The sequence below is a fragment of the Tenrec ecaudatus genome, chromosome 16 (assembly GCF_050624435.1).
Source record: "Tenrec ecaudatus isolate mTenEca1 chromosome 16, mTenEca1.hap1, whole genome shotgun sequence".
In the NCBI taxonomy this organism is placed as follows: Eukaryota; Metazoa; Chordata; class Mammalia; order Afrosoricida; family Tenrecidae; genus Tenrec; species Tenrec ecaudatus.
In genome coordinates, this window is record NC_134545.1 from 86,403,136 (window position 1) to 86,417,653 (window position 14,518).

Sequence of the window (14,518 nt, forward strand, 5' to 3'; positions counted from 1 at the left end):
AGGGAAGCTGTAGGGAGCACATCAGCATGAAGACAACACTGGGCACAAGGAGGGCACAGAAGAACTACCCCTCCCTTACACAGCCTCCAAATATCAACCCACGTGACCTAGCCAACCTCCCTCTATGTCTGCACACGATGCACTTGGAGCCAGCACAGCCCATCTTTTCTACCTTCACTCTTAAAGCTCTTGCCACCTCCTCCCTCCCGCCAGCAGCCCACGTCTGCCCCCCACAAACACTTGCTTTTCTCTTCCAAGCACTAGTCAAATCCATCCTTCCTTAGATTCTGCTAAAGCCTTTATTTCCCTGATTTTTCCAAACATTCCCCTCTGTCTCATCTGAACTCTTAGACTGAACCTGCCATAAACTACTGGGTATTGTTAGCTTTTCTCAGCTATATGTCTTGTTTGTCCAATTCAGTCATAAATTCCACAGGATCAGGTCTTAAACCGCTTAGTGCTTACAAAAAGGGCTCTCAACCATGGCACTGCAGAGCAGTGTACCAGCAACCCTGAATAAACAGGCCATCAAACTTGAAAGACGTTATAGAACTTGTTTGTGTTCAACTAAAGATGTACACTTTTACAAGAATATCTTGCAAACCACTAAGTCGCAACGTAGCTCCTGATACAATTTATTGCAAAATAAGATGAATATGTTCAGAGGAACATATACGAATGTTACCTTAAAATATGTAAGAAGTGGGACAATATGGTCAACTACTACACTACAGTTCTTAAAGTTTATGTTCTACCTCCTAGAATAGACCTTAAAAGCTTATGAGCAGCCACCTAAGGTACAATAGTTGGTCTTTATTTGTCAAGAGCAAAAGATAAAGAAACCCCAAGACCCAAGAAGAAATTGGACTATAGAGCTGTGTTCATTAACCACTGCCTCCTCCACCTTGAGACCAAAAGAACTAGATGGTGACTGGCTACCACCACTACACATTTTGATTAAGGATTCAATAGATGGATCCTAATACAAAGGGAGAGAAATATAGAGGAAAACTCTAATTTCTTAAAGAATCTAGATTTCTTGAACCTATTGAGGCTGGAAAAGTTTCTGAGACTATGATCCTTCAAATCTTGACATGAAACTATCCCCTGAATCACCTTTAAATAAGTAACAGTTTTGTTCCAATGAGCAAAGACTTAAGTATTATACACAACACACACACACACACACACACATATATATATATATAATACTTTTTTATGTATACTTTTTTTCTACCTGGAGAAAAAACATAAAATATTTTCATAGAATTGCTTAACTTAAAAGGATTTGAGGAAATTAATTACCTTCAGCCCAATTTCTATTTGTAATAAAATAATAACAATTGTTCAAATGAATGCAATTCCCTAGGGACTAAGGCAGAACTAGCGGCTCTAAGAATCTGCAGGCAGGCACAGAGCAACCCTTCTGAATCAACAATGGCTTATGATTCAACCAAGAGTCTAATCAACTCTACCTTGGGAGAGCATTGTATCTAGAAACTGGAGGGGAAGTAGGTTTTGTTGTGTTTATTTCCACCAAAAATAAAATGAGATCTTTTTTAAAATATAAGAAAACAAGGTCAGGGCAGTAAACAGCGCTACTCAAAGAGTAATACACTAAAGGCGAACAAGCAAATAATGAAGACAATCATGGGTAGTTTTCAATTTTCTGAATTTTTTAAGGGCATTTCTCTTCTTAGACTGTAATGTATTACTAAACATGCTAACGTCACACTAAAGTATGGTTTGGACACAAAAGGTAAGAACTGTGGCCCTAGCATAAGAAGTATTTAGTAGCTCCTGCGTAGGACCTTTCTCATCAAGAGTTCTCACGCCTACGGTTTTCCTTTTAGTAAGTCATAATTTTAACACCATCTGTAGATTTTCAGGAATCTGGACATACTACCCACAAGTACCAAAGACCTTTTCGTTCTTTTAAAAAATATTTTTAATAGTGACCTTTTCTAAAAATATACAGCATACCATATTTTCAAGGAGTCTCTAAATGTCTATGTTGGAAAGGATCAAGGGGAGGAATCTGAGCTAAGTATCTTAATATGGTATCCCTATGCCCAAGCTGTCCAAAGGCATTTCAGGTAAGTCGCCATAATCGTGACCCTTTACAGGCACTTAGGGTTTAGCGTTTAGTCATTTTCACACTCAAGAAGCCCTTTTGGTGTTCTCAAGTAAGCACTGGACTGCCTACCACAGGTCAAACCCGCCGGTAGCTCTTTGGGAGAAAGGGGAGGCCACTCATACCATTAAGATTGACCGCTTAGGAAACACCATGTAGGGTGACAATGAGACAGAATCCACTGGATAACAGTTGTTTTGTTTGTGTTTAATGTTCTCATTCATTTCCTCCTGCAATGGTGCAGAGCCCTTGACCTGTGTGCATGTGTTCGGTAAGAAAATAAGACAGATGAAACAAGGAGAAAGAGGACTTTATGGTCAAAACACTTTGAATAATATAGGCTGAAACAAATTTAAACTGTACTCTTCAAGGCCTTTAATTTGCCAATGGGTAGTGTGGACACTCAAGAGAAAGAAATGGTCCACAGCATTTCCTACCCTCATTTGGTCACAGTATTAGTTTTTCAAGAATCGCACAATACAATTTTTGGAATGGCTAATCTAGTCCTTTCTTTGAATTAGCAACAACTGTGTGTGTGTGTGTGTGTGTGTGTGTGTGTGTGTGTGTGTGTGTAAAAGAGAGTGAGGAAGACGAGCCTTCCTCTTAGTCATGAATTAAGTATCAGCAAGCTCAGAGTTGGGACTTGTTCTCATACCTTCAAAATGACTTTCCCCTGGGTGCCCCATCTGAAATGTACAGAATAATTACACTGCCTGCTTCCCAGGGCTCATTTTTATTGTTTTTAATCTTGCAACTGTGTTCCATATTAATCACCAAAACAGATTCTTAACCCAAGTGGTCAAACTTCAAAATCCCTGGAGGCCTCCCAGCCTGGATGAAGGGATAGATCAGACACTGGCTAGAAAATGTCTTCATCACTCATTTCTAGACCACTAGGATAACGTCAAACTGCAGCCAGAAGGGCTGAATACAAGGTTCTCACTTCTAGAGGGTGTCCCCTAGTCCTCTTACACATACACACACACACCTCATCTCTGAATCTTGACCTAGTTCTATAATATGGCCTGTCTAAAGGAACATGCAAAGAAATCTGGGAAATCAAAGCTGGAGATACAGGAAAATAAAGACTTCTAAGAAAGCTATTCGTTCTCCTTTCTCCAAAGAAAGAAACACACACACACACACACACACACACACACACACACACACACACACACACACACAACAGAGCCAGCAAGCAGAAGTATCATTTCTCTCAATGAAACAGCTTTCCAGGAAAAATACCTCAGCATATTTACTATAAAACAATTTAATTTCCCTGTCCAATCAACTGCCACCCTACCCCATCCCCCCAAGCCCCCACAGATTTTGGATTTCCTCTCATTCTTGGCAGAGTTACGAGAAGAAATATAATACCCCCTTTGGACTGTTCCCAACAGCTGCTGGAGCAAGGGGGGGGGACTAAGGGTATCCCTCCAAAGCTGCCTTTAAAAATGACCATTCCCCTCCCAAACTTTGCAGCCAATAAGCCTAACACTGCCCTTTCTCCATTGCTTTAAGGCAAAGGGAAATCCTTGGAAGCAAAACGGGCACCTCTTCCAAAATCTCTGCTGGCAGCCCACCAGCCTCTCACCTAAAGCATCTGTGCAGAGTGCTCACTCTATGTCTTCCCTAACATGTTCTTGAAATAACTCTCTACTACTTCATAAGACTCGTTTGTTTGTTTGTTTGTTTGTTTGTTTTCAATCCACCAATTTCCAAGTTCTTATCTAATTCTGATTCAATGTCATTACCTTGTTTCTTCCTACTTCTCCCAATACCACCCCACTCAGACAAACACAGCCTTGAAAAATAAAAGCCTGGGAACAAATTCAGCAATGGCTACACCAGACCGCAATTCTCTGCCCCTTTCACACCCAACACCACACATGAAACACTCTTCAATTCAGTCTAGAAAGCCCATCACTAGGCAACAGAGAGACATACAGTTAGCCTTCAGCCTCTCAGCTGAGACCACCAACAAAGAAGTTCATGGATGGCAACTGGGGGCAGAGGCAATATCTCTTGGTGCTAACAACAAACTGGACACAGCCTTCAGGATCATTCCCCAAAGGCGACAGCCAGTCTTGAGTGAAGACCGTGAAAACTGTACAAGAGCTGGGGAAGAAAATATAATGTAAGGAATGATTGGGAATTAGGGGCAGGAGAAGGTGGAGGGCTGAACTGGCTGACCCCAAATGTCTTTTCCATCTCTAACTCCTATGATTCTTTGACCTCCAATTTTGTGCTGTGGACAAGGAATGGAAAGTCAACAGACATGGTGATGTTTTGAAAGAGCCTAGCAGTCTGCTCTTGTCATTTAGGAGCCTGTGCATGTATTTTTTAAGGTGTCTCCAAGCCTCGTCTTCATTTCACAGTTGTCACCTTTCGCAGCAATTTGAGCACATGTCAAATACCAAAAAAGAAAGAGAAGAAAAGAATGTGCTGGCAATTAATTGTGGGCTAAAGAGCAGCAGGCACAGGGGCCCATTGGGTGGCCCAGACACTCAGGGAGGGTGATGTGGACAGTTTGGACACAATGAGGCTTGGACTCAAAGTTGAGACAAAACAGTCAAACCTCTAGCAAGAGGTCAATTTTTTTCTCCATATAGTCTCATGTTTGGTTCTGGATAAAGTCTTGACCATTCACCTGATTTAGGATCCATAAGCATATCCTTAATTACCAAAGCCATCTTGCTTCTAACCCTAACAACAGGAGTTCCTCTAAGAATGCTGTTCAAATCTAAGTAAAACCGCTGAATAGGAAGGGTTTGCATGAGTAGACCAGACATTTAGGTCATCAACCTCTCCTGATGGTTAATATACCTCTGATAAAATCTGAGTTTAGGCAAAAATGCCAAAGTGAGCATATCCCAATTTTCATTAAAATTTTAAAACTCCACATTCACAGAAAATGATAATATAAATGGATAAAAAATATATGAAAAAAAAGGCTCACAGTCATTAGCCATCTGGGAGATTCAAATCAAAACAATATTACCTTACACCAAAAATGTCCTGTATGAGCCCCCAGTAAAATGATTTGAAAAATAAACCAGAAAACAACAAATGCTGGAGAGGATGTAGAGAGATTGGAACTCTCATACATTGCCAGTGGGACAGTAAATATTTATAATCCTTGTGGAAATTGACATGGCACGACTTCAAACAACTGGAGATAAAAATTCCATGTGAGCCAGCAATACATTTGCTGGGAATATACCCTAAACAAGTAAGAGCCATAACACAAAGTGACACATACACTCCCGTGTTTACTGTAGCACTGATCACAATAACCCAAAGTTGGAAACAGCCCAAATGGCAATCAGGAGGAGAAATGATAAAGAAACTTTGGTGCACACATACAATCGGGGATTATGCATCACTAAAAAATAATAATGGAACCACAAAACACCTCACTGGGCCTGGAGAACATTGTGCTGAGTGAAGTTTGTCAATCACAAAGGAATATTGCATGTAATCACTACAGTAAAGATTAAAACAAGACAATGACTTGCATACCAAGGCCTTAGAGATTTCCAAGGGAGAAAGTGCAAGAGTGGGAAGATGAAGCAGCAGACTAGAAGGGTGACAGGTACTAACTTGGGTGAAAAGGACGGCGGTGTCCCCACAGGGCCAATAATGTGAGTAGCAAGACTAGGAGGGGAAGGGGAAGGTGGGGGAGAAAGTGGGAACCCATCATGATGATCTACATATAACCCCCTCCCAGGGGGACTGACAACAGAAAAGTGGGTGAAGGGAGACATCAGTCAGTGTAATACACGAAAGAAAACTTTTTTATAAATGATCAAGGGTTCACGAGTGTGGGGCTGAGTGGGAAATGAGCTGATACCAAAGGCTCAAGTAGACAAACTGTTTTGAAAATGATGACAAATTTTGTCATATCTTACACTGTCTGATGTCTCCCTTAAGAAAATTCAGTTTTGAAAAGATCATTCAAAACCCCATTTTCTCCTCATACTGTTCAAACAGCTAACCTCATCTTCATTTCCAAAACGCACTGGCGCCTGCCTCAAGGAGAATCTCCCAGAACACCTTCCTATACTGTGCCCATGGCTCAAGACCACAAATGAATCCAAGACTAGGGCCAATGTAGAGTGGAGGTTAATTTGTCACACAGTTCATTCTTTTCCATGTCACATCGTCAAAAATATATTTTTTAAAATACTTCTATGCTTCTCCAATAACCTCATCATGAGCATGATTTCAGCAGCCCACGTGCAATCCTTTTACTGAAAAGTGACTCCCAAACTCCAAATTCACTACCACCGAGTGGATCCTGACTCATATGTAGTGACCTTACACAACAGTGGTACTCAACCTTCCTAATGCCATGACCCTTTCATACAGTTCCTCATGTTGCGGTGCCCCCCCCAAAAACCATAAAATTATTTTCGTTGCTACTTCATAACTGTCATTTTGCTACTGTTTTGAATCGGGCGACCCCTGTGAAAGGGCCATTCAACCGCCAAAGGGGTCGCAACCAACAGGTTGAGAACCTCTGCTACAGAACATAATGGGGCTGCCCCTCGGGTTTGCAGAGACATAAATCTTTACAGAGTAGAAAGCGTCTTTTTTCTCCTGAGGAGAGACTGGTGGTTTCAAACTGGTGACCTCGAAGTTAGCAGCCATAACCCAGAACGCCACCAAGGCTCCTTACGTAGAAGTGAAGGTGGTGAAACCAGAAAACGCACGTATGGAATACTGACATCTTCTCAGGGACTCCATCCCCATGGCCAGCCCTATGAATGGCAGCTCATCTGACAAACTGAGGACTCGGGGTCCTCCACGCTTCTGCCTTGAAAGCGGAGGCCTTCATGCTTTGCAAAAAAAAACCACAAGTAGCTTCAGTCTCAGGGACTTCAAGGCGGAAGGTGTCTTCCATTCTGCCAGTTTACATTTGGAGTCGGACTGCACATTTCCATTGAGCATGTAAGCTGAACTCACCTTTTATGAACTCACAGAAACCATTAAAAAAAGATTGCTGAAGGCAAGGCAATAACGGCAGAAGACAATAAATACATCCACATACAAAGCTCTCAAAATAAGCAGAGAACAAGTAAGCAACTCTCCTGCCTGGGTAAGGCAGAAAGGTGAAGGAGAAAGCCTGAGCTATTTTAAGTTGCTAATTATTCCCTGAAAAATCACTGTTTGGCCTTCAATGTAACCAGCCAGCAGTGCCTGCTCTCTTCAGTTAGGAAAGGAAACTTTATGCTTTCAGGGACCAAAAAAAGCTCTTAGGCACAATTGTTTTAAAACAAACAAACACACTCTGCTTATCTGTGTCTATCTCACCACTCTGGACGTTAATCATCACTGAAATAGATACCCCAGTCCCCCAGCCTCAAAGAGCTCCAAGCCAACAGGACCTCAGCAGAGGAATGAATGAACGTGCATGCCAGGGCAAACACCTCTGGAGCCTTGCTCCGTAAAGCCTAGTGTTAATTTTAGGCAAATCTCTGCCACTGGCTAATGCAAGAGAGCAATCAGGAACTGTCCAAAGGACTTAATTTGGGAGAAAAGTCAAGTGATCTTTAACACAAGATTGGCACAAGTGTTTTTAAAAGAAACAACAACAACACAGGTTTGCACACACGGATGTAGTTTTTTTTCCTTTCCATTCTTTGCTGTTTGATTTTCAGCTTCAGAAATTGTAGATAGTTGGAAAAAGAGGACCTGATGCAAAGGGAGAGCAAATGCTTCAAAAATGATTAGGACAGGGAATGTACGCATGTGCTTTATACAACTGATGTATGTATATTTATGTATTGTGGTAAGAGTTGTATGAGCCCCTAATAAAATGTTAAAAATAAAAATAAATAAATTGTAGATAGCACCTCTGCACCTGTCATATTATCTGTCGGCCCCTGTAGTCGGCCTATGTCACAAACAGGCAGAGTTAAATTTCACTGTTTTGTTCGTGTAAACTGAATTAGGTTAGTTCCACTTTATTATTTAGGGAAAACTTAAAAGGCTGCTGCATGAAACATTTCCTTCACTGTTTTTATTATAGTCAAGACATTTCTACTCATTCTGGTTTCATAAACCTTCCATCAAAACTGATTTTAAACCAATGGCAGGCTCAAACTATCTTTGTGTCACCTGAAAAAAAAAAGTTCAGGATGCCAATCTGAAGGGAAGCAAATTATTTGTGTTTTTTTTTAAGTGGCCAAAATGCCTCAAGCACAAGTATAAGGCCATTAACAAATCACAAGGAACCAAAGCAGTTCATCTTACTCAAAGCCATGGCTCAGCAGGAGCAGCCAAACAAAATGGGGCTTGCTCTGGGCCAGGAGGTCAGTAAACCTTAGCGGTTTGTGTTCAAGACTCAAGCAGCTCTTCCACAAGGAGTGCACATCCTAAGCCCACAGGTTCTGCTGTCCTGTTTCAAAAAACATTCAGAGAGAGAGAGAGAGAGAAACCATCACCTGACTTTCAATAGCACCTTCAGATCACACCATTCCCAAGTTTGAGATATACTGACTAAAGGAGAAGCCATGCCACTCAAAAGTTCCATTACACAAATGACTGAGTGCCTACTGTGGATGGAACATAGGTTCACATCATCACCCATGATTACATTTCAGCCTGGGCAATAGTATTTCCCTTCTTTATAGACAATACAGGTTGTGTAGCTTCTGGGCAAGTGAAGATTAGGGTTTTCCTCAAAAAAATGTATCCAGAAGAAACACACCAGCCCATGTGATCAAGATGTGTCGACGGAATCAGGTATCAAAGACCCAGAACAAAAAAATCTTATCACTGTGAATGAGGGGGAATGCAGAGTGGAGACCCAAAATCCATCTGTAGACAATTGGAAATCCCCTTACAGAAGGGTCACAAGGAAGAGACAAACCAGTCAGGGTGCAGCACAGCACCGATGAAACATACAACTTTCCTCTGTTCCTTAATGTTTCCTCCCCCCCCCCACTATCATGACCCCATTTCTGTCTTAAAAATCCTGCTAGACCAGAGCATGTACACAGGTACAGATCAGAGCTGGAAACACAAGGAATCCAGGGCAGATAAACCCCTCAGGACCAATAATGCAAGTAGCAATACCAGGAGGGGAAGTGGAAGGTGGGAGGAGAGGGGGGAGAAAGCAGAAACCAATCACAAAGATCTACATATAACCCCTCTCAGGGGGATGGACAACAGAAAAGTAGGTGAAGGGAGACATCGGTCAGTGTAAGACATGAAGAAATAATAATAATTTATAAATTATCAAGGGTTCATGAAGGCGGGAGGGTGGGGAAGGGAGGGGGAAAATGAGCTGATACCAAGGGCTCAAGTAAAAGGAAAATGTTTTGCGAATGATGATGGAACATATGTACAAATGTGTTTGACACAATGGATGGATGTATGGATTGTCATAAGAGCTGTACAAGCCCCCAATAAAATAATAAATTTTTAAAAAAGAAATATCACATTTAAAAAAAGAAGGGGGAGCGGGGAGGGAGGGGAAAAATGAGGAGCTGATACCAAGGGCTCAAGTAGAAAGGAAATGTTTTTTGAGAATGATGAGGGAAACAAATGTACGAAAGTGCTTGGCACAGTGGATGTATGTATGGATTGTCATAAGAGCTGTACAAGCCCCCAATAAAATGATTTAATTATCAAAAAAGAAAACTTATCCTATTGTCTCCCCAATGAATTTGCCAATGCATGAACAACAGCCCTGTCACTATCCAAGCAGCTCACTCCACTTTGGGGCCAGGCTCCCCGATGCCCTGCGATGACTGGGGTGCAGGCTTCTCCCTCCACAGATGACAACCATCTCTGAGTAGTTGCTTATCATGTTGCTACAGCTGTCCAGAAACAGAGCACACTTGGTAAACACTCTCCACGAGTTATAACATGGATAAATGCTCCCCTTAACCCAACAAACATGAGCAGTGACCCTCCTATTTCTTAAGCACTATGGTAAAACAACTTCCCAAGAAAGGCGGGGGACACTTCACTCTAGGACACACACGCACCTAATAAATAACAAAGTCATAATATTATTTCCCAGTCTCAGAACACTCACACATTAAACTGTTTCATCTTCCTATTATTGCTTACAGAATGCAAAAGCATTCCCACACTCTCTCTTACAAAGCTTTTTGAACAGAGAAAACAACAAGTCAACCATCAATTCTTTCACCTTTCATTCATCCAATTTCTACAAGCAATATGAGAGAAGCCAAACGTTGGCTTGGCTTGCTTGGGTGCCAGTCATTTTAGCCAATTTACATGTCAACTGATAAGTCCTTTAAAATAATTTTTCTTGTAAGAAAGGGAGAGGAAAAGATTATTTGTGCAAGTGACAAGTCTGCATATGCCCAAACTTCCAAGGAATTACTATTAGCAACGACATAGCCATAATGGAATGATCAGGTTCACTATTTACAAAGACTTTCTCTAAATCATCAAAACTCAACTGGAAAAGAAATTGCCTTGATAATAAAAGCCAAATGGATAATTATGTATACTAGGAATAAGTGTAACAACAGATACATGGGGTCTTTGTTGTTGTTTTGCTGAGGGCGTGGGTATGAAGAAGTGACAAACAAAAATCCAACAAGGATAAGCTATTCCTGACAGATATTAAATTCCATCCAATAGTAGTAAGAGTATAGAAATAAATGTATAGAGATGGGTAAAATGGAGAGTCAGATACAGAAGTTGCATTTAGGTGCCGTCAATTCATTTCTGATAATCACCCTATCTCCATTATAGGGTGAACTACTACCCAGTGTCGCGCCCTCCTCACAATCATTGCTTCACCGCAGTTTTAACCTGTCACTGCGATCACTGTCCATCCCGTTCACCGAATCTCCTCTTCTTTTGTGCTGACCCTCCAACTTTACCAAGCGGGATATCCTTCTCCTCACATAACCAAAAAAAATCAAACACAAGCAACTCTGTAGAAGAGAGTAGAACTGCCCCTGTGAGTTTTCAAGACTGGAACTCTTTCGGGAGTAGAAAGCCCAGTCTTTCTCCCGTGGAGTGGCTGATTGTTTAGAACTTCTGGCCTTGCAGTTCACAGCGCAATATGTAACCAGTAGCACAAGAGGGCTCCTCGCCAGGTATGGAAGAAATAACTATTACATTTGTGTATCTGTATGTGATACACACACACACACACACACACACAGGGCTTCAAAAAGTTTGTGGAAAAATGGAATTAAGAGATAGTGGAATGTTTCCACAAAAATTTCAAAACACGTTATATATGTAAGCTTTCCAAAACAAAGGAACAGAGAATTATTAACAAAAGGAGTAGCGATACTGCATCTTCATGGAGAATAAGTTAATTCATCTCTTGCACCAAAAGAAAAGTGCTATTGATAAACGTGTTAAGTATTTTTAAAAAATCAAATCATAAGATAGCCAGTGGGAAAACAAAGAAGAGATTTATCAGGTCTGTGGAAGAATTATACGTTTCTTAGCTTCGGGGGGAAAGCAAAGGGGGAAAAAATGACAAAAGACTGGCAGGTTATAATATATTAAACTAAAACTTCCATAGGATAAAAGCAATAAAGTAAAAAGAACTGACTGGGAAAAAAGGATTCCATCAATGATGACAGACTAGAACCCAATATCTATAATCCACACAGGTTTCAAATTTATAATAAAAACATCACGACCCTAATAATAAAATGGGCAAAGACTGGGAAATAATCGAAAATACAGATAATTTCTTTCAGATGAAAGAAATATAGCAACAAACATTTACCCTGACCATTGGTAAATGAAATGCAAAAAACTACAACTTTTAGATATTATATACCCACTAAAGCAGCAAAGAATTTAAAAAATCTCACATGAAATTGGTTCACTCATTCTTTCCTGGAGCCACCATAACTTTGGTAGAACCTCTTTGGAAAACATCACCTTTGATCCAATAATGCTAACCTATATCCTGTATCCTAAGGAATTGATTCAAAAAGACATGCAGGTAAGTTTCAAAGATAATGGGAAAACTCTGTCATCTCTTAATTCCATTTTCCCAGGGACTTTTTGAATCCTACTTGCATATATTGTATGGTACGACAATTATATCTCAATAAGTCTATTACCAAAAAGTTTGATAAATTTACTCATTTCATTGTTATCTATGATGGCAAAAGTTGGACGCAGTATAAAAGTTGTATTCGAGGGATATTTAAAATCTTATTGTGGTATAGCTCACAAACACTTATAATGTGCCTCAACTGTGATGAGGAGGGAAATTTGCAACAGAAAAGTCGTGTTTTTAAGAGAAAAACTGTTGTCTAGAAGCCGATGGCATTATGGTTTATCTTAAAAAAAAACACCTTTAATGTCGTTACACATTATAATTGCCTTTCTTTAAAACCACAATTGGATGGCGTAGGGCTCATCCTGAAATTTTGCCCTCAGCCCCACACAAACTGCGCCTGCTCCAGTTTAAGTGAGCTCCAGCTAAACCTGTCATTCATTCACAGGCCTAAGACGTGACCCAAACCAGGTCAAATTGCACCTGTACACGACCTAGACCCCAGCCTCCAGCAGACACCCCTGTTTCTGCAGTTCTGCCTGTGCTGGTCCAGTGATCAACTTATGGTTGACCCTTGGACATGGGCCTTTTTCTCCCCATGCCCCCCTCACGCCCCCTCCCAGTCTGACCCTAGGGTCCCTCCAGATACTCCTTTTCTCCGTATTTGATTTGATCTGAGCCCTGAAGCCTAACAAGCTTTGGAACAGGGCTGGGGTGAGGGCTACTGAATGTCCACAGAAACATCCTGACAGACAGGGGGTCCTAGCACTGGCCTGGGAAGTGGCACCCCCAGCGTGTGCGAGCCACCGGCCGGCCTGGCCCCCCTCTCGGGAGCGCTGAGGGTGGCGGCGGGCGAGGCGCCGCCCCCGAGGGAGGGTGCTGACTGCGGGAGGCTCGTGGGGGGGGGGGCTTCGGCCTGAAGAGGCCCTGGGGCCCCCGGGGTGGGGGGTGCTGGGGGACCGGCCTCGGTGAAGGCCGTGCAACTCTGGGTGCGACACTGCCCCGGGCCGACCAGGCCGCGGCGCCCCGCCCTTTCCCGGGACGCCGGCCGGCCCGGAGCGGGGGGCGAGCGGGCGCTTACAGGTCGGTGCCGAGCCGCGTGAAGCCGGAGTTGAGCGAGGCCCGGGCTATCCGGCGCCAGAGCAGGTCGCAGCTGGTGAAGCGCCGCAGCCAGCGGCACACCTGGGCCAGGCGGCCGAGGGCCCGCACGTCCAGGTAGGAGCAGACGAGCAGCAGCAGCTCCTCCGGCAGACGCCAGAGCGCCGGCCCCGAGGCGGGGCGGGCGGGCAGCTCCTGAGCCGCCGCCGCCGCCTCCTCTTCGGCCGCCGCCGTCGCCATGGCCGCCCCTATCCCCGCACTGCCGCCCCACGCGTGACCCGCTCGCCCCCGGGCTCGCCCCGGCCGGCCGTGCTCCTGCCGCCCAGCCCGGACTCTCCTTTCCTTGGCCTTCCCATCGTCCCTGCCCTTTGCCCCCTTCGGCGACCCCGTGCTCCTGTCCTCGCCCCGCCCCGCCCCGCCGTCCCCTTCCGCGCCCGGCGCTGCCCGCGCGCCCGCGCCCGCCTCAGCCCCCGGCGCCGCGGCCTCCTTGGCCTGCGGCGGCCCCGACTTCCCTTCCGCCCCGCTTCCTCTTCCGCCTTGCTCCGCTTTCCCCTTCCCTTTCCTTCGCTTCCCCCTCACGACTCGGCCTTGCTGCCGGTTCTTCGCCTCCCCGCCCTCGCCCTCGCCCTGGCCCTCGCCCTGGCCCTGGCCCGGCCCGCCGTTCCCCGGGGGCCCCGAGCGGCCCCGGCTGCCCATGTGGAGCCGATCTCGAGCCGCCGCCGCCGCCGCCGCCGCCGCCTCGGGAGGAGGCGACACCATGTCGGGCCGGGTCACATGGGGCGGCGAGGCCCGCGGCCTGGGCCCGCCCCTCACACCCGCGGCCGGCACCCGCCTCGCCGTGCGGGCCGGGGCCGGGACCGAACCCGCCGCGCCGGCGCCTGCCCGCTAGGCCGCCCGAACGAACGCGCAGGTGTAAGCACCGGCGGCCGAGCCTCGAGCGCGGGGGAGCCCGCCCGGCCGGGCCGACGCCGGAAGAGGGAGGCTCCGCCCTCGGGGAGCACCTAGGCACCAGCCCTCCAGGAGCGCCTGCCCTCAAGGAGCGCCTAGTTGCGGGCCCTCCATCCCTCGGGGCCGCCGCTTCCAGGGCCTCAAACCAGGGACCCACACGGGAGCCCCACGAGTTTGCCGGGTCCGTAGCCTGGCAGCTTCATAGAAGGATGGCAACCACTGTCCCGGTCCAGAGTCCAGAACTCGCCAACAGACATAGAGGGAAAATATACGTTAGGGCGCCTTATGGACTGGCCACCACGTGCAAGTCGATA

General features: G+C 44.9%; 1 protein-coding gene across 1 annotated transcript in view; it reads right to left on the bottom strand.

Moving 5' to 3' along the window:
- Positions 1–14,202, bottom strand: part of FBXW4 (F-box and WD repeat domain containing 4) — a 90,010-nt gene extending 75,808 nt beyond the window's left edge. The window contains exon 1 of the mRNA XM_075534707.1: positions 13,240–14,202. Within this exon, the coding sequence (XP_075390822.1) occupies positions 13,240–14,015 (776 nt within the window). The 5' untranslated portion in view covers positions 14,016–14,202. The remainder of the gene's footprint in view (positions 1–13,239) is intronic.
- Positions 14,203–14,518: the final 316 nt, after the last annotated feature.